Genomic DNA, 19,961 nt, shown 5'->3' on the forward strand with positions numbered 1-19,961 from the left:
CACAAATTGTCGTGAAAAATTAATCAAGAATTGAGTTTAACAGATGAATGTAGTAATTTCTACACCAGCAATCAGCTCTCGACTACTGCTACTATGGTCCAGTTATTTTCACAGCACTTCCTATACACTCTGGAAACCATTTTTTTCCTCTTTTACTGTTACACACGTGAGTGGAACTTCGCTATTACTATTGATTTTATGTGGCAGGAGTTCAGATACTACCGTGATGGGCAGCAGTTTACAAGCCTACGACGAATCACTTGTTCAAAGTCAGCTCAAATGGAGAGTAAATGACTAAACCCACACATTTATTTATGCTTTTAGGAGACCAAAATACCCCTTTGAGCTAAATTCCTAATATAACATTTCTGTGTAGTGGCAATCTCAGTTTTCTGCTCACCTCCTTCCCCCAAATTTACATTTCCCCAGTTCTTAGTTCAGTACTTGGCTCTAATCACCTCTCTAAAACCTACTGTCTAATCCTTTCCCTCCTATATTAGTACACCTGTACATGTTAGGTAGAGATACAGATGTAACCTACTGATCAGCATGTGTTATGCATCCCCCCCTCTGTTCCCTACCCACACAGAATCAGAGTTTCTTACGGACTCCAGCTTCAATTCCAGCTGTAGAAATTCATGTGTTTAGCTCTGGAGGTCACTGGTTCAATCCCTGGTATGTTGGCCAAGGTGGCCAAACACACACCCAACATTGCACATTATATACATGCATCCCATTTTTCTAGACTCTTTTTCCCACCTCCAGGTCACTCATGAAGGTTTTCTAGTTGTAATATATTTTAACGTGTATTAAAGATTGCCCTGTTGGCCCATTTGGAGTCTGCATACTTAGGTATCATTCAGTTCCTTGCCCCTTTTTTGTTTCCAATAATTTTGCAGTTTTATCATTTGAGTTCAGTGCTAATCTTTAGGAGAGGGGTTGTTTGTTGGTTTTTACTCTGTTAGATTTTACTCACTGCAATTGATCTTAACCTCTTACTGATTACTACAATTTATATTCATATTTTATACTGCAGGCAACTCAGCACTTGACTAGATTATAGTCAATAAAAGAAAATATGATTAAAAAGAGGAGTCTTAATATTTGGATAGGGATTTCAAACTCCACAAAGGCCAGGAGTGTTTGGATATAGGGTTTTGGTGTCACCCGCTCTAAAGTTAGGTATTTTGACTCCTAACTCTTCTTATAGCTTGGTGGAGCTCAAAACCAGGGGTTTGGTCCAGCTCTCTCAGCCTTACTACTCAGTACCTACTGCATTGCTGTATAATTGGATTGTTTCTTGGTGCAGAGATACTACTGGTACTTGCCAGAGGCATCCCTCATAAAGATGTCACACTCACTCTCTTATTTAATGGCTTATAATGATCTTTCCTTAAGTCTAGCAATTTTCCTAAAATCTATTTCTAGAACTAAATTTGTGTAAAATCAACATTTTACAGTGTCTCTCTCTCAAAGCGTATTCCTTAATGCGGAAACATTCTCTTTGAATTTCACATAAACAATTCCATTCAGTCTAGACAGATTCTGCAAACTTTAACATCTTCATTTATTAACCCATCAACATCGTCTTCTGCTTAAAGTTTGCCTTTTATCCTGATGGGTACAAAAACACTGAACAAATGTTACTAACAGTTCTATGCAGACTAAATAGAAGGATCATTTCACCTGCACTGACATCAGCCACCTCGGTGTTGTGCTGTGGCAGCTGAACTACACAATACTTCAGATACAGTTTTCTTCCTCATTTTATATACTGATTGGAAATGCAGGGGAATTAGGCAGGCAGAATCTAATAACCCAACATGTAATTTGACCAAGACCCTGAGATTATCTTACTACATATAGCAAGGGGGGAAAAAATTACCAAAGGGCTATTTTCTTGACAGAGTGACTGGTATGAGATTGCTCTGATAGCTTGTTGGCCAGCTCAGAAGTGGACAAAAGTCCTAAGCCCTAACAATAACATGACCTTTATACGGAAGGTATGGTATACGACTTATCGCACACGCTCCAATATCTACAGTTCAGGACACAGAACAGCTCTGTACTGGCTCCATACTCAATGTTTGTATCTCATGAAAGGAAGATAAGAACTCCTCAGGGAAGACAGGAGAAGAAAATTAGAAGCCCAGCTATGCCCTACCCTTTGATGTTATGGTAAGGCTACCATCTTACTGACTCCAATGGAGCCACAGCACCTGCAGTCAAGAGTAGCAGTCTGCCTGAAAATCCAGTTTCGTCTAGAAGAGGGGCCATGTAAAAATGACACTAAGTGAAAGGAACCGCTCCCCGAGTTAAATCCTGGCTCTGTGGAAATCAATGGAAATTTTAGCATTGAATTCAGTGGGTTCAGGATTTCACCACATGTGTCTAGTCAGATCTGGCTGCTTCCATGTTAAAGCACATTTTACTTTAATATTTTAGCACCTACAAGCACAGCACAGCCAATATGGATCTGGGAGAGCAAAGGGGATTCTATTCTAGCTTGCTGAGTAGCAAAAGAGTTGTTAACTAAGTTCCATTTGCAAAGCCAGATTCTGCCCTGGCTCACAACTGTGCAGTTTCACTGAAAATATTTGGGTTGCACTGTGGAGAGAACAGAATTTGGAGACAGGGGAGGTTGCACAGGTACAACCCAGGGTACAATTGTCTCCATAGAATCTTTTCTTTATTATGGGTGATGACACAAGTGCCAGGAAGAACACAGAATGGCATGTGAATCATTGAGACAAAACAACAGTGCTATGTTTTGCAGAACTGCTTTTCAGATTAGAGCTACACATGAACTGTTCACAAAAAAAAATATTTACTGAGTGTCAGGTGTTTCTACACTGTGAGAACAAGGCTTGTATTATACATCCAGAAACAGTGTTCCCCTACATTTGGAACACCCTTTCTAGACTCTTTATTGTAAATGCTGTCTCTACATTTCCTGTACATTGTGTTGCTATGGAGAGTATTTCCCTGCACTTGGGAAGACACAAGATTTTTTTTCTGTAAATAGTAAAAAAAAAAAATAACCTAAAAAAACCTTCTAGACCACACAGACACCTTTTTTTTAAATGCCAAAATCTTTTATAATGCTATTGTTTTGCAAAAATAACCAATTAACTGATGAATTCTTGCCACAACAAATGGTGAACTCCAGCTGCTGAAAAATTACTTAAGTCTTTTTTCCCTCCATGCTAAAAGAAAACCAAGAGGAATCCTTTCAACATTAAGGGAACTGAGGCCAGATAGGAAATGTCCTAGCATTTGTGGCCTAACTAGGAACAGAAAATATCAAAAGTAATGAGCACGTATTCCTTGAAAGAAAGAGAGAAACAGATTCTTCTGCAAACATTTGTCCATGTGATAAGCAAAAGTATTCAGCAGAAAACATTTCCTGTTCTGGGAAACCACAAATATTTGTATGGCCGGAGGGCATCATTGCATGTAGTGAAAAGTTGCAAATTATTTGAATGCATGAAGCAGTAGACTATTCCTACTAGTTATTATCCAATGAATGCCCTCAAAGCATGCTAAATTTAACACAATTAAAGCCAAGGTCCCTGCCCCAAATAATGAAGTGTGCAGCAACTCTCCCAAAAGGGCCACATTTTTGGAGTTTAATGTACCCACTCTACACACACTCACATCAGATATAATTTTAAAGGTTATTTTATGTGTGTATGATGTGGAGCTGTCAGGTAGTGCCTTAAGCCTGCAGGTGAGATGATAGAATGGTACCCAAAATGAGAAAATCTTTTGCACAGTTCCAGAAACACTGCAACAGAACTATGACTAGAATTTCTACCATTTAAGGTAATTTCAATGTCTTAATGTGGTGTTTATAGGTCAAAGCTACCAAAGGACAATGTATTACAATTTTTTTATTGGTTTCAAATGGGCAAGTTTCCCTCCCCCCAGAAATGATGAAGCCATTTAGCATGTGGCAAAAATGGCAAATAACATTTTGTAATACACTGACTTGTGAGAGGTGCACTTGATTCTGATGGGACACGTAGCTTCCTCAACCCAATCAAGAAATCTGACATCAAAACATTTACTGACATGCCCAAGAAGACCAAATTTACGTCTGGCAAGGGAGGGACAATCACAGCACCTATCAGTCCAGAAACTGTTTTCCATGGACACCTGTCTTTAGCAAGATGCAGAGATGGTGTTTCAATGGCAACTGTTCTTAGTCATCCAATAGGACCTGTGCCTATGTCCATCTTCCACGCCGATGGAACAATGAGAAGAATAGAGAGGACATCAGCTGGAAGTTCAATGTGAAAGAATCCATAAGCTAATAGCATTCAACAAAGAAACCATCATGTACATTAGAGATGTCCTGGCTGTCATACAAATGATGGCTGCAGATAAATTCCACATGTACTATAAATTGGCTGCTGAGTATTTGAGGCAGGTCCTTAATGGATTTAACAAAGCTATTTCTGTAACTGAAGTCTTTGACAGATATGACAATAGTAACTCTGTGAAACTGTAGAAAGACAGTGCCAGTCAGGATCTAAGGTTGGATGCAAGAAATGCCAGGTGATTGGTGGATGCTCAGTGCCTCCATGGAAAAAGTTTCTGAACATGTCATCCAGCAAGCAGCCGCTTGTCAAATTTCACTGTGAGGAGATGGTTCAAAATGCACCTGAGAGTGTAGAAGCCCACTCTACACAAACGTCCTTCTTGGTGGAGGTTTTTCCAATGAAGAAGTAGCAAAGTCCATCACCAGCAGAGGTGTTATAGAAGCCCAAGACTTGTACAGAACTCAAGAGGAGGTGGACACAAGGATGCTTCTGCATGCTGTATGCACCAATACGGCTCTTGGGGTTCTTGGGGGGGAAGGAGGGGGTCAAAGGAAAAAGGAACCTTAGTAATTAGATCAACTGATATAGATGTTTATAGATGATATAGAGGTCCTTGCTGTTCACTACTTTGGAGAAATGGAACACATAGATAAGGGTGTCTATTTCAATCCACATGTTATCAGCACAACTGATAAGTGTCACTTCATACCTGTACATACAATTTTTGATAGATTCATTCCTGACTCTGCAACATATTTCCTGCTGGTCACGAATTAAAAGGTTGTGACTTTGTGTCATTCCTATTTGGTATTGGGAAATGCCGCAACAAATAGAGCTTATCGTTTCAGAGATCTTGCCAAATGAGAGAGTGATAGGCAAGCTACAATTTCTGGTAGCAATTAAGGTGGTAGCAGTGCTGAATGACCAGTGCAAGAAAAAAAACAGAAACCTAAACTGCTTGTGCCTCAATCTAACCATCAAAAAAGGACAAGTCGCTGGCCAAACTCTCACCATGCGAGGATAGTTTTGACAAGCATGTCAAAAAAGCATCTTGATAAACAAAGATTTGGATGTCTTTGCACATGGGTAAATGAGATATTGGTTAACCTTTACACGGATGGAAAAATGTGGATAATGAAGTATTTTCCATATTCTTCAAGGGCCCAGTGGCATTGGGGCTTCTACAAGACCTTATTTGTGACTGTACCAGAAGAAGTCACTGCACAATGAACTGTGTCTGTTTTCAGAACAATCTTCCTTGCACAGAATGCAATGAAGATAGTGGTAACCCACACACTGTTGACAGTTGACAGAGATCATAGTGATGAACCATATGACGATCATGATGTTGACTAGACATGTCACCAGAGCTATTACATTTCAATGATACCTGTACACATTTATTATTAGATTTTGTTTTAACCCTTAGATGATTGTTGTGATGCTTTGTGGTCATTAAACTAACAAACGATTACAAATATTTCAAAGTGGTCATTTTAACATGTTGATGGTGTCATTGTTTATCCCTGTTCCTATGGTAATGACACCACTTGATACCTCCACATCGTACCTCATCTTAAAGTAGACATAATAAACTTTCAAATGATGTAATATGTGTGTGTGTTTAGAGAGGGTACATTAAGTCGACCAAATCAGCAATGTCTGCCACTCACCTAAACTTATCCGCTAAGACACCGATCCTGAAATTGGATATGCACAGGTAGACGCATGGGGGGCTCCACACAGCTACAAGTGTCTGTTTGTGTAGATCCAATTTCAGGATGAGGGACTGAGTAGTGACACAGCAAGGTCAAACAAAGGAGAAGACAATGAGGAGGAATGTATGACAAGGGTTACAAAAGATAATGAGACCTCTAGTCTAATACAAACAGGATGGGACTTGATGGGAGGGGAAGGAGAGGACAAAGAGATAGGATATACACTTCCCTATTATGAAAATATAAAAAGCTCAAATATTAATTCTTAAAAGAAAAAATCTCATCAGCAAAGGTGATGCAAACCATCACTTGTGAAATTTAAAGCATAACGGGAAATCTTAGAGAATATTCAGTAGGGAAAAAATCCTGTATTGGCCACAGGCCAGACTCGATTACCCAACAGGCCAGACCACAATGAATTTGTGAAACAGAATGAAATTGTGTAGGTATGTGAGTCACAAGCTCTGCTCAAGTAACCAGCATATTATGTTAGAACACAACACATGTAGGTATTTATATAGCTCCCCTCACAGCAGCATCTGAGTGCTGTCAGAATAATGTAAAGCAAAGTATAATGCTACTCTGGACAGTACAGAACAGGTTACATTGTTAACATTTAATTTTAAAAATACCATCACATCATCATCCACACTTTAAAAACTTACATTCCCAAAAGCTCCTCATGCTTTTTGTTATCCTCTCCCCAGACCTCAATGTCCAACATATCCTTCCTGTCAGAGAAGTAGTGAAAATCAAACTGTTCCCTCCACTGAGGATTTGCACTCTTACACAGTGTCTAGAAAACATGCAGTTATAATATTTACTTTTCTTAAATGGCACTTATTTCCACAGTTATGTATACATCAATTTCATCTACAAGAGCAAGGCCAGATGTTTGAGCATCAAGTACCAAGAGGAGCATCCCCAGCGAGGTTCTGCAGCCTATCATGCAGATCCACATTTCTCTTAAAAGTGTTTTCTTCCCCATAATGATAAATAGAAAAGCATAATGTGACTGTGTGGTGGGAGAAATGCTCATATAGGAAAGTGGAACCAACATCTCCAGTTTAAATAGACCACAGGCCTGGATCAATGTCACTTAACTTGGCATAAATCAGGGGCAAGCCCTTGGAAGTCAGTGAGGTTGAACAGGTTTGAATGAGATCAGAATCAGGTCCCAGGTTTTCATTCTTTTATGTTAAAATAAACCTTAGCAGAGGCGGGAATGAGCAGTTAAGACCTCATCTTGCAAATATTTATACACACAAGTAACTTTATGCATGCAAATAGTTCCATTAAGTTCAGTGAGACTATTCATGTGCATAAATTTACTCAGGAACATGAGCGTATGCGGGATGAGGACCTTAATATCTCTTGCAATACACAATATATTAGATTAGGTTCACCACTCCAGGCCAATGGGGGCTGCTGGAAGCGGCACGGGCTGAGGGATGTGCTGGCCACAGCTTTCCGCAGCCCCCATTGGCCTGGGATGCTGAACCGCAGCCAGTGGGAGCCACAATCAGCCGAACCTGCGGACGCGGCCGGTAAACAAACCGGACCGGCGTGCCAGGGGGCTTACTCTGGTGGGCTGCGTGCCAAAGGTTGCTGATCCCTGTATTAGATTATATTGGAAGTACACCAGCTGTTCTTCTATATGTCATTGACCATTATAAAAGACAGGATATTGGATTACCTGCACCACTGCTATGGTCTCCCTCCTCTTGTCTGCTTTTGTGTGAGGTGTGATTGACTAAGGGTAAATTAAATAATCCCCATAAAAGGATGTGAAACATTTTCAATTTTAATATTTATTATTGCATTAAAGGTAAACAGAAAAGTGCATCTTTGATGGAGATACAGCATCTTAACTATAAGGATTAACTAATCTGTTTATTACTTTTTTAAAACTACTTTTCTAATGAAATAGTGTCATGTTCTGTTCCTCTTTGGTTAGAATTATTTATATATTTTTTAAAAACAACCACAGGATGATCACATTTTGTGGAATCTCTGTAGTCAGATCATCAGGGCTTGTTTCTAGAATTATCCGGACCTGTAACCCAGTCTAGAATATCTAGCTCATTTGTTTGCATTAAGAGGGTTTTGTTGTTTTGTCTTTAATTGACTCATAGACTTTAAGGTCAGAAGGGACCATTATGATCATCTAGTCTGACCCCCTGCATGCTGCAGGCCATAAAACCGTCCCTACCCCTTCCCTGGACTCTGCTGTTGAAGTCCCCAATCCTGTTTTAGGTGACTTCAATCGGCAGAGACCCTTCTGCTAGAGATCCCTGCCCCATGCTGCGGAGGAAGGCGAAAAACCTCCAGAGGCTCGGCCAATCTGCCCTGGAGGAAAATTCCTTCCCGACCCCAAAAATGGCGATCAGTCAGACCCCGAGCATATAGGCAAGAGTCACCAGCCTGACCCCTGTCAGCCATTATACGATTTACCTACCATTGTTTGGTTTTCCTTGACTACTATGTTTTACCATTAAACCATTCCCTCCATAAATTTATCTAACTTAATCTTAAAACCAGACAGGTCCGTCGCCCCCACCGTTTCCCTCGGAAGGCCGTTCCAATATTTCACCCCTCTGACGGTCAAAAACCTTCGTCTAATTTCAAGCCTGAACTTCCCCACGGCCAGTTTATATCCATTCGTTCTCGTATCCACATTAGTACTAAGGTGGAATAATTCTTCTCCCTCCCTTGTATTAATCCCTCTAATATATTTAAAGATAGCAATCATATCCCCCCTCAGCCTTCGCACTTCCCCCTCCTCGCCACTCCCCGTCTTTAGAATGAAAGGGTGAAATGCCCACCCACTGGAACTCCATTCAATCTATGGATTCCAGGGAAGCTGCACAGGGTGCAAGTAAACATGAACTCTAGCCCAGCTCTATGAAGAACAGAATGAAGAACTAGCTCTGGGCAGCAACACTGGAAATTTCAAAGGTTTTTTTTTTTTTTTAATACTAAATATGTATATTCTTTAAAAGTCAATGAATGTTTTTAAAATGTCAATGCACAGTTTTTAGGGTCTGCCCTATACAGCACACTTAACATTACAAAATGACTTCTGTATTGGCAGAGAACAAAACCATGTGTTATGCATGAATCCTGTTTCATTTTATATTAGTGTTGCGCATCCATCACTGTGAAGTGTATATTTTATATATAAACACACACACACACACACACACACCATATTCTCTATTTCCTATTCTGCAATTAAATGTACATATGAGGAAAAGGGACATAAAAAAATCTAAACTCCTTGAACCTGATTTTGCGCTCACTTACACTGCTATAAATCAGGAACAACTCCACTGAAGAAAGAGTTCCAATGGTGTAAAGAAAAAAGAAAAAAAGCAGACCCCTTATTTGCCCTACCTTACACACTTATAGAAGTTGTTAATACTTACCTTACTCTTATATTTTTGATCTCCCAGTTTTAACAGGACAAAAATCTGTGTCATGCCCCCTCCTGGGATATTCTTCCCTTCCAATAAAGTGATAGTCACAATTCCATTCCATATTTCATTCTTTCGCATGGATTCAGAGAGTCGTACATTTCGTTTGAAACTTGACTGAAAAACAAGTTGACTTCATAAAGACACTATTGGATACATCTCTTAAGTACCACAACCTCTACTGCATCTTCACATCACCTCTGGAGATGCAGAAATACTATTATACCCCTTTTTATAGGTGGTGAGCGGAGACACAGACATACTAAGTGATTTGCCCAAGGTAACACAGGAAGTCTGGCAGGGATGGGAACTGACCATGAATTTCCTGATTCCCAGGCTGGTGCTCAAACCACCAGACCATGCTTCTTTCCCATTACGCACCTATAGCTCTTTGTTTGCTAGTCTTTAGTGTTTATGTTACCAGAATTTGAGCTTGTGAATCAAAAATACTGAGGCCCATTGAAACATGATGACTTTTATCTGGTGGTTATATGGCAATTACAACATATTTATTAACTTTATGATTTCATCATGTAGCGGCACATACCACTATAGTACTGGCAATATTTTATGGGCAGTGGAAATGACTAAATGGACCTTTTTGTGGGGGGGGAGTAGCAGAGAGATCTGGAAACTTAAGGCTACACCTTTCTTCTCACTTTAAGTCATGCCATATTTTATTGCCATGCAACAATTTTAAACATGCCATGCTTCTGTGCTTCAATCATGACAGACTGGTGGGTCCAAAAGGGAGGAGGAGATTTCACTAGTCACCTGAAAACAGGACGTGTTAGCTTTAAAAACAAGAAAGATATGGTGTTACTAAATAAAAAAAAGATTTCAAGAGCATTTCAGGCCTGGGAATAACATTTTAAGGAAGAATTACCCAGTAACAAAATTCTTAAATCATGGGAGGCACATACACAATTTTAACTTGCTTTTTACCGGTTAAAATACCCAAATGTTTGAATCCCACATGCATATTAATATACTTCTATTTAAACACACTGTTTGGCTTTCCTGGCACACTGGATGAAAATTCCTACCTTTAAAAAGAAAATGAGATTTTGATTCATAAATCCAGCTGCAGTGCAAATTTTTTTTTAAGTTCATCTTGTAGGCCAAAAAGCTAAAGCATGACTGTTCCCATGGACATACTTCAAAGTCCCGGCAGATATATTCCTCCCTAAACACTGCAACTATTTCAAAATCCTTTTTATAAAAAAGGGAGTAATGTCCACAAGGGATCAAAGGGCATCCTACAGTCTGGCAATTGCCTAAGAAAAATGGCAGTGCTTCCATGAAATATGCCCTAAAATAATTTTGTGGCTTGGTATGTCCTAATTTTGAATTGGATGTTTATCTTGGAAAGGCTTCTATCTAACTTGTCCATAAAACAGCTCCACTTAGCTCTACGAGCCCTGTGAAAATGGAATCCAAAGCTGGCTATTAAAGGGGCCTAGAGATTGCTTCCATATGGCAAAACAGCATGGGAGTGGAGGGCTAAGGCCTACAGCAGGCACTGCTTGGCTTGAGCTCCCGATCTATCCATGGACACTCGTTGCATTACACTATAACATCTGGATTATTGCTTGTAATGTCCCTGGGAAATATCCACTTCCCATCAAAGCCTTTATCTATCTCAGTCGTACTTTGAACATTTTAGTATTTAACACAGTCATGTTTGATGTGATGTACTTGCTGCTTTAGGTCCAAGGATTTTCCCTCCCTTCCTTGGAGGAGGAATATGTTTTTGAAGCTAGTTCACAAAAAACAGACAGAGTAACTTTATTATCCACAGTACATTTTTTTTTTAAACTGAAATCTCCACTTAGCGAGAGTCTCCAGGCTCAGCAACAAAGAAAGTTATCATCATGTAATTTTAAAATCAAATTTGGTGAGCCCTCTCATAGGGATCCTTTCTGGTTTTGATCAGTCTAGTGTTTTATGGTAGCAATCCAGGTCTACAGTCCTCCTAACCAGTAGGTAAGTCCTCAGGGCAACATTCAATACAGTGCAAAGGGCTACATAAGGCCACCTGCATGACTCCGTAAGGACTAAATTTTGGCTTTGCCAACAGCCCTGAGTAAGAGTAGGAGGCTTGAACAGTCAAAATCTGCTTCTTGGCTTGTTCCAGCTCTGCTCAATCCCTGTCCATCTGCGGGGGAGAGGAGGGGAGAGAGGGAGCAACAGCTCTCAGGAGCCTGCTCTACCCACCACAATGCAGGTGGCTGGCACATGGGGCCTACTCCTCTGTGGGAATGTTTGGACCAGACCATGGGTCATTTCCATGGGTTTAAAGTGTTGGAGAGGACAGTTTGCACTGAGGCAAATGTCACCCAAGGTAAGAAAGGGCAGATATTTTATTATTCATTTTTAAATCAAAATTATTTCATTATAATTCTTCTCTCATGCTTGTCGCCTATGCGATTTACACAGTGTTAATTAATTAAGCCTCGCATCACCCCCATGAGGTCGGCAAATATTAGCTCCACTTTATAGATGGGTAAAGAGAAATTAAGTGACATGCTCACGATCTCAAAGCCAGTCAGTGGCAGAGCTGGTAAGGAACACAACTCAGGCGCCCTCACTTCTAGACGCGCCTCCAATCACTACTAGGTTACACTGCCTCCCCGGAGAGGGCACAGTGCTTGTGGGGAAGGGTCAAAGCCTTTCTGTATGCTGGTGAGCAATAAAAAAGAAACCATCATACATTTATTTAAATTATACAGTGAGGTGGACAAGCGTAAAATGAACCCGTCTTTCGCCTCCTGTACTTAAAAGGATGAGACAGGACAACAGAAAGTGTTCGAATTCCTGTGAATAGGTCAAAGTAGAAATTGGAACCACTGTAATTTGCAAAATAAACAAACAAGTTTCCGGACCTCTACTCATTAGGCAGGGAAACCGCTATGCAGAGGCGGTTTCCCTCTGGGAAAGAGGAGCGGAGGATTAGAAAGGCAATTGAACTGACGGGAGATTGCTGTGATGGCACGTGACCCTTTGGCAACTGAGTTCTATGGCTCTGTGAAACGTTCGAAGATCACAGAGGCACCACTGCCCACAGGGTATTGCTATAGAGAGCCAAATGCAATGAGGCAGGCAAACCCACACATGAAAAGGAGGGTGAAGGATTATCCCCTGTGATAAGAGGAGTGGGAGCACTTCAGTCCAGAGTCATCCTTTTCAGCCAATTTATTCAATCAGCTTTAGATATCAAGGTGGCAATTCAATCACTTGTTTTAGGAATAAACTGCTGCAGGTCAATCCCCTCCACCACCCCCCAAGCAAACCCATTTGTTTGCTTCCTAGATGTTCAACACTTAAAGGTTATTCATCCGTACAAAGGATGGAAATTACATGCAGGGCACCCTCGGTGCAAGAGTCTAGCCACCTGGGACAAACAAGGCTACTAAGCATCAGACGTAGTGTTCCCCTATGCCCCAAAATATCTCTATAGGCTAAACAGCCTGGAAAAAGAGGAAGGGAAGGGGGCACTTCATCTTGTTTTTCTTACAGATGGACAGAGTATGGTGAATACTTCCTAAAAACAAAGGGGCCATGCTTCCTTCTGCAGCGCCATTTACCATTTGATGAGCAAAAAAGCAAATTACACTCTGGAGTTAGCTATATCAAAAAACAATGCTATCCCACACTCCCATCCTAAGCAAGGGGCTCCAAATGCGGTGCACATATCTTGCTACCTTTGGGTATGTAATCATGCCCAAAAAACTTGCTTTATGTGACACACACCCCCTCTAAGAGCAGTGATAAATATATGCTGACAAATATACAAGCCACCCAGTTCGATACCTCTTGCACCATACTAATTTCATATGCAATATTCAGTATCTGAAATCATTTCTGCATCCTACCCATAGCCAATGCTTGCATGATTTTTATTGTCTTCTATTTTCTGTATTAAAAAAGTTCTATCTGCTTTTTCTTAAAGAAGATAGGGAGTTGGAAGGACAGTAAATAAAAAGTATTCAACAACAGGTTTAACTTATATTTTTTCCACTCTGCACATGGGACTGCAACAGTTATTGGTACCAGTGTGGAGGCATTGCTCCATTGGGGATATTACTGAGTCCCTGCAAGGTAGACTGGTGACTAAAGTAATAAGAAGATTCATTTGTGGCATTGGTATCTGCTATCCAGTCTAAGATAAAACTTAGGGGATCAGATCCAGTTATAAGCCATAATTGTCTCGGATATATAGAGAGTTGAGAAATCAAAGGCTGAAAAATGTAACTTGTTTTTTTTCTTTTTAAGTCCTTCTATCCACATATGAAAATACTGCATAACAACAGGATCTGAAAATTACAATAAAATCCCACTTTAATTCATCTTGAGAAGAAGTTAAGCTACCCCAAATATAAAACATTTCCTTTCCTGATCATGTTAGAGATGTAGATTTCTGAGACACATTTAATTTAATCAGTGCGATGCAGATTTATCAGGAACCAAGTTGCACAAATGGATTGTATATGGAGTTTTTCTTCCATGAACAGCAACCAAAGTGTAATAGCCAAAACAACAGTGCTAAGTTTGTGTATCCATTATATAATGTTCCCCCCCATATTTCTGGTATCTTTATCCGGTCCGTCTGCATTTCTTCTACCTCATCACACTCCTCTGGCCATTTTTCCATAACCTCTCATGCCTTCCCTAGACATCTATATTCCCTGTGCTCACAATTTTTCTCTCTAGCCTTTATGTTCTGCCACAAACTGCCAGTACAGTTTCCACAGACCAGAGTTTCCTAACTAAAGATGGTTATTGATGGACAGTACTAGTGTTTTAATGCAGTAGCAGAATCAATAAACTAGGAAATATTGCTTTGTCAGATTTTTTCCAGCACATTCTGGGAAATTCTTTACTGCCTTGGATGGCCACAGAAGCTTTTCTTAAGAGATCACACTAGAGCATGAACTATGTCTCCTCTGTGAAGAACTGAAGCTCTCTTACCCTCTAGTGGCTATAACTGAATAGAGCAAAGGGTTGCAGCTATTTTTTCTTTCAACAATAATCTTGCATCCACTAATCCAATATCATGCTTTGGCATCTCTTAATTTTATTTAAAACGATGTTAAGATGTTAGCTGGAGCCTGGGGAACTGAATGACCTGCCAGCATGAATTAAAGCTTTATCTCTGTTATTTCAAATCAAGTGTTTAAAATACAGAGCGAGAATGTACAACAAAGAAAAAGGGCAAGACGGAACTTTGGCTGTTTTGGACTGAAAGGAATAGAGTTGGAATATCTGGCTCCCTGTCCTGGGACTCCAAGCCAGCGAGATTCGAGTGACAGCTGTGTGTACGCGCACATGGCAGAAAGAGAGATCAAGCCACATTTGATCAAGTGTGGGCACTAGTAATTTCAGGGGCTTTAGTTAAAAACTAAACTGCTGAGCTCTTCAATTATTCCATCACTCTGTGTCATATTCCATTTAGCAATTTCTTGCTGTATCTCTGCAGTATGAATATAGCTGTAGAAGGCCAGCATTATCCCTGGAACTGTTTGGTTAAGCCAAAATAGCTGCAGACCTGTGCCCAGAATGTATATTACATGTCCTCTTTACAGAAGTATTTTTGGTGGCATTTTACAGAACAAATATAAAGCCAGTCTCTTTCCTGAATAGCTTACAAATCCAATATAAGCATGATGCAATAAGTGGGTGCAAAAGAAAAATGGCCCAAAGGGAAGACATTCATGTGGATAGCCAGTAATGGTACATGCAGATCTTGATGGCACCATTCTATTTCTAGCAGCCAAAATACCTGTTCATTCCACCAGGGGAAACTCTCAACAGAAGGATCTGAGGAAATCTCTGCTCAAGAACAGAGACAGCATTGTACAATGTATAGGACACTGGACAGAGTCAGGAGACCTGGGTTATATTCCCAGCTATGCCACTGTTCTGCTGTGTGACCTTGGGCAAGTCCCTTCATCTCTGTCTCCTCCTCCTTGTCAATTTACCCTGTAAGCTCTTCTGGTTAGGGACTGTTCCTTACAATGTGTGTGTACAATGGGCACCCAAGCATGCTGGGAGTCTCCAGTTGCCGCTACAATACAAACAACAATAAGAGCTCACTCAACCGTCAGACTGAGAAAGGAATGAGAATCATGGTCCAGAGGGCCTGACAGTCTGCATCTGTGCTAAGAGTTTTCAAACTAGTTACAGAAAACCACCTCGGATAGATGGTGTGGAATCCTGGGTTGTTCAAGGACTATTCATCCACAAAGAGAATACCGGAGGAGCGTACAAAATGCGCTAGCATGGTTGCGAACCTCCAGTAATGGAGATGCTACGTAAGAAAAAAAAAAGAAATTTCTTGTGGGAGAAAGGGAACAAGAGATTTACGGAGAAAAGGGATATGGGTTACCTTGGATGAAGTTTGTTTCTTCTGATTTGACCATCTCTATTCATGCGTTTCCACCATTGCAACAGAGAGAATCCAAAAGCAAAGGGAGGAAAACAGGTAAAGTGGTTAGTCAAATAATCTGAACACTGGTTTATAAACTGTGCTAGGGAAGGCACATTACTAGCACAGAGTTGGCTCTACCACTGCATTCAACTAAACTACCTCCCTCGCAGACAACAAACAACAAAACAGAACACCTGCATTGCACCAGAAATAAAAGGAAACAAAGCATCAAGAATAAAAAGTGGAAGAGACCCTGAGCCATTGGTAAGAGGCATGGCTCAAACTTTTGGTGCCATCTGGTCCTACTAAGCTAAATTTAAAAAGGGGGGGGGATGGAATCAGCTTGCTGTTAAGTGCATAGCATGGACAAGACCATTTTGCTCTTCTGAGTCTATTGAAAATGGCTGAGCTATTTTCATTTGAAACACAAGTGCCTAAAATATGGTCAGTGAAATTTTCACAGCATGCACCCCCCTCTTTAGGCATCTGCACTCTGAATATTAACCACACACCCAGGCATTCCCAAGGCTGCTGCCCAGAACTAATGCTGCCCCCTCTCTTATCCCAGAATCCCCAGGGCCACTCTGACCCACATTTCCTTAATGCTGCCAGAGGAACTGTTCCCCAAGTCAGAAGAAATGCCTCCAGCAGCTCTCACATGGACTGTGCACCTGTCCCGCCCCTTACTACACACAGTGACCTGGATGCCATCCCTGGCCTTGCATATTAAGTTAATGAGGGAGTTGACATCCCAGCCAAACGGGCTTGCACTAGTAAGCACAGCCAAAATTTCAAGGGAAGTTTATTAGAGGACTTTGACATAGAGAGAGTGTCTCATTAATGACTAAGGAAAGGTCAGACCATTAACGGCCATGCTCGCAACATTTCTTGCTTTCTTACCTTTAAGATCAGGCAAGTCATTCCCTCCCTATTTGTATAGGAAAAGCTACCTTCTTACAGCATATATAATGCTAGGTGAGATAAGCACAACCCAAATAAGTGTTCTGGAATTTTTATTATCATTATTTGGTTGCTGCTGAAATTTTTAAATAATCATATGCGGAGGGAGAAATATGAAAAACTTTCAAACAATGCACTATTAAATTACCTAATACATTAACAACTCTTAAAAACAGGCAGCTACTAGGAAGAAACAATAATGAAAGGCACACCTTTCTTGTGAAGTCTATTTCCTATATTCTCCACCCCAACCCGTCTTTTGGTAACATTCTCACTTTCATAAATATCCCATACCTACTATGAATTCCCACATGTCTAGTTTAACAGTCTCAGTAGGCTGCAGTGTTCACATTGGATTCTGAAAAATTGAAGCTGTTATATTTAATATTCACAGAAACACTTCCCATTTTTTTACTGGCAAAACTTATTAGTTACATATTTAAAATTGGACTTGCTTGAAAATTGGATCTATTCAAATGATATACTTTGGGTTTTTTCTCACTGTCAACCTGTTCTCTAAATGACTGCAAGATGAAGTTACAGATTTAGGCCTGGGCCATGTTTTGTGTGAAACACAAATGGTGATATTTAAAAAAAAATAGTCACACAAACCCTGATCCTGAAAGCCCTTATTCCCTTTAATCACACTCTCTGCAGCCTCTGCCCAACTCCTTCTGGGTTTCTATCACCCCTTTCAACACTGGAGTCCCACGGCACTTCTGCAACAGAAGCCTGATCCAAAGCTCACTGAAGAATCTGGTGAGGTTTAAGACTGTGCCTGGCCTGTTCTCAGTTTTGCAAGAACATAGCTCCTTCAGTCATTTCCCTCCTCTCAGCAATATGCACCAACGAAGGGCAGGCACAACCTAGTCTTAATAGTAAATCCTTGCTTTTACATTTCACACTGATATATATATTTTTAACTGATATGGGAAAAAAAATCACATCTAATTGGAGGTTTAACACCTTTTTAAAAATTCATAAAATCTAAACTCCTTGCTTATAGTGAGAAAACGGCATGTCCTGAAAGAGCAGTCCTGCAAAAGGGCATACACTTTTAGAGATATCTCACACACATACGCACAGACCTATCACTCGTTGAAATATATGGAGACTTGCTATTCGTGGGCTCACTGTTTAAAGCCACAGAATGGAAGCACTTGGTGATAGAAGCATAAGCAACTTTTATCCAGTCCAGTGTGGTTGATTTTTAAATCAGGAACTACCAAGTTTTCAATGTTGAGTCTCAGAGGATGAAAATAAAGGTGGCATTTCCCAGTATAGAGTAAATCAGATTAGGGAAGCTTTCTTTTTTTGCGCATTCCAGCTATAAATTTGATTTCCTAAGCCACTTACAGTTCTCTTGAAGTCTCCTTGCTTGACTGTTAGACTCAAGTTTAACACAATCTCTCCCATGTCATCTTCTAAACTGTTTGGATCTTCCAATTTTAAAATCTGTTCAGTAGTTCTGTAAGCAGAAAAGAAATGCATCTGTAGGCTCCATTTTAGCTTCTGGTTCCTTATTAAAGGTCAACTGAATTGTGCAAATTCTGTTTTTTTATGACTGATATTTAGCACATTTTAAAGTTTTCAAAATTGAGTCTAAATATTAAAATGTGCAATCTGGCGTATTTCTTTGTGGCATATATTCCCCCTCACAGCTCCCACAAAACATACAACTTTCAGCAGAGCAACTTTAAATAATACTTTGTATTTCCATAGCAATTAATTAATACTGATAACCCACCACCTGCAGACAGGCAGAAAAACTGATCAATGTTATCCCCATTTTACAGGAAAGGAAACTGACAATGACTTATCTAGCTGAATTGTCTGACAGTTAAAGACTGGACATTGACTTGTGAGATCTGTGTTCAGTTCCTAGATCTGATGCAGACTTCCTGCATCACCTTGGACAAATCATTTAACCTCTCTCTGCCTTAGTTCCCCCTCTGAAAATTGAGATGATACTATTTCCCTACCTCACAGAGGTGTTGTGCAAATAAATTCATTAATGTTTGTAAGCCACTCAGATAGTACAGCCATGGGGCCCATAATGCAAGAAAATGCACTTTCCCAAGATATCAGGAAGTAAGTATAAGAGCCAGGAATAAAACATGAATTCCTGTCTCCCAGCTCCACATTCAGACCGACAACCCACAGATAAAAGATTAAGCTGCTGCAAAAGTGTTGTGATCATTTCTAAACTAAACTGCAAGAACATATTTTAATAAATTCATATAGTACCTGTTGAGCTCAAGGTTGCTCAGCCCCACAAATGCAGATCCCATGAAGTCAGAGGAGGCTAAGTCTCGATCATATACCTGGTAGCAAAATAAATGCATATTATTTTCACAGCCTAAGCCAGTTTTGCCACATCAGAAAAAAGAACTGACATTTTGAGTTTCATTCCATATTTTGGGAATCAAAGCCTATATGTTGTTCAGGGATAATTCTCCATTTCCGTTCTTTAATGTAGATTTTAATTGAATATTTTAACAGCATTTTGAAATGCCTTCTTGACATATGGTGAACAGAGTCATGTATGCAACAATGGATTGGGACCATTCCTACATATCTGGTAGTACAGTACAATTGAATATTGTACACAACCAGGCAGTTTTTTAGCTACAGATGTTTTAGCAATTAGTGCTTACAACTGGTAGCTTGCAGCTCTGTTAACTATAAAGTTACCTCATAATGAGAAAGAGCTTTGCTGCTTGTCACCACTACCTCACAGGTAATAATTTTACTCAACTCAGTTCACCAAATTACACTCTTAAATTATTTCAGGTAAACCCCATTGATTTCACTGAGGTTGCACAGATGTAATTGAGGGCAGAGTTTGGCACAGTAGGTTTAAACGCCTCCAGTCAAACAGATTATTTTGATTTGGGGCATTCACACACTGAAAACACAACATCCAAGTAAAATCTGGCAAAGAGGCATGTGCATTTGAATATAAAGCTTAGAAAACTTTGGATCCTAATTGTGTTTTGAATACACGTTCTCTGTGTCAAACCATCAAATTGAACACACACACACACACACA

At 40.1% G+C, this 19,961-nt stretch overlaps 1 protein-coding gene across 4 annotated transcripts in view; it reads right to left on the bottom strand.

Annotated features, from left to right (window-relative positions):
- The window catches only part of MCTP2 (multiple C2 and transmembrane domain containing 2), a 170,439-nt gene that overhangs the window by 83,678 nt on the left and 66,800 nt on the right, over positions 1 to 19,961 (bottom strand). For 3 of the 4 annotated variants that reach the window (XM_054042597.1, XM_054042595.1, XM_054042598.1), the window contains 5 exons: positions 19,157 to 19,233; positions 18,266 to 18,377; positions 15,908 to 15,943; positions 9,472 to 9,636; positions 6,709 to 6,839 (listed from right to left, as the gene is read on the bottom strand). In XM_054042597.1, the coding sequence (XP_053898572.1) occupies positions 6,709 to 6,839; positions 9,472 to 9,636; positions 15,908 to 15,943; positions 18,266 to 18,377; positions 19,157 to 19,233 (521 nt within the window). Of the gene's footprint in view, positions 1 to 6,708; positions 6,840 to 9,471; positions 9,637 to 15,907; positions 15,944 to 18,265; positions 18,378 to 19,156; positions 19,234 to 19,961 lie in introns of those variants that run through there. The other variant, XM_054042599.1, reaches the window with a different exon arrangement.

The sequence above is a fragment of the Malaclemys terrapin genome, chromosome 10 (genome assembly GCF_027887155.1).
Source record: "Malaclemys terrapin pileata isolate rMalTer1 chromosome 10, rMalTer1.hap1, whole genome shotgun sequence".
Classification (NCBI taxonomy): domain Eukaryota; kingdom Metazoa; phylum Chordata; order Testudines; family Emydidae; genus Malaclemys; species Malaclemys terrapin.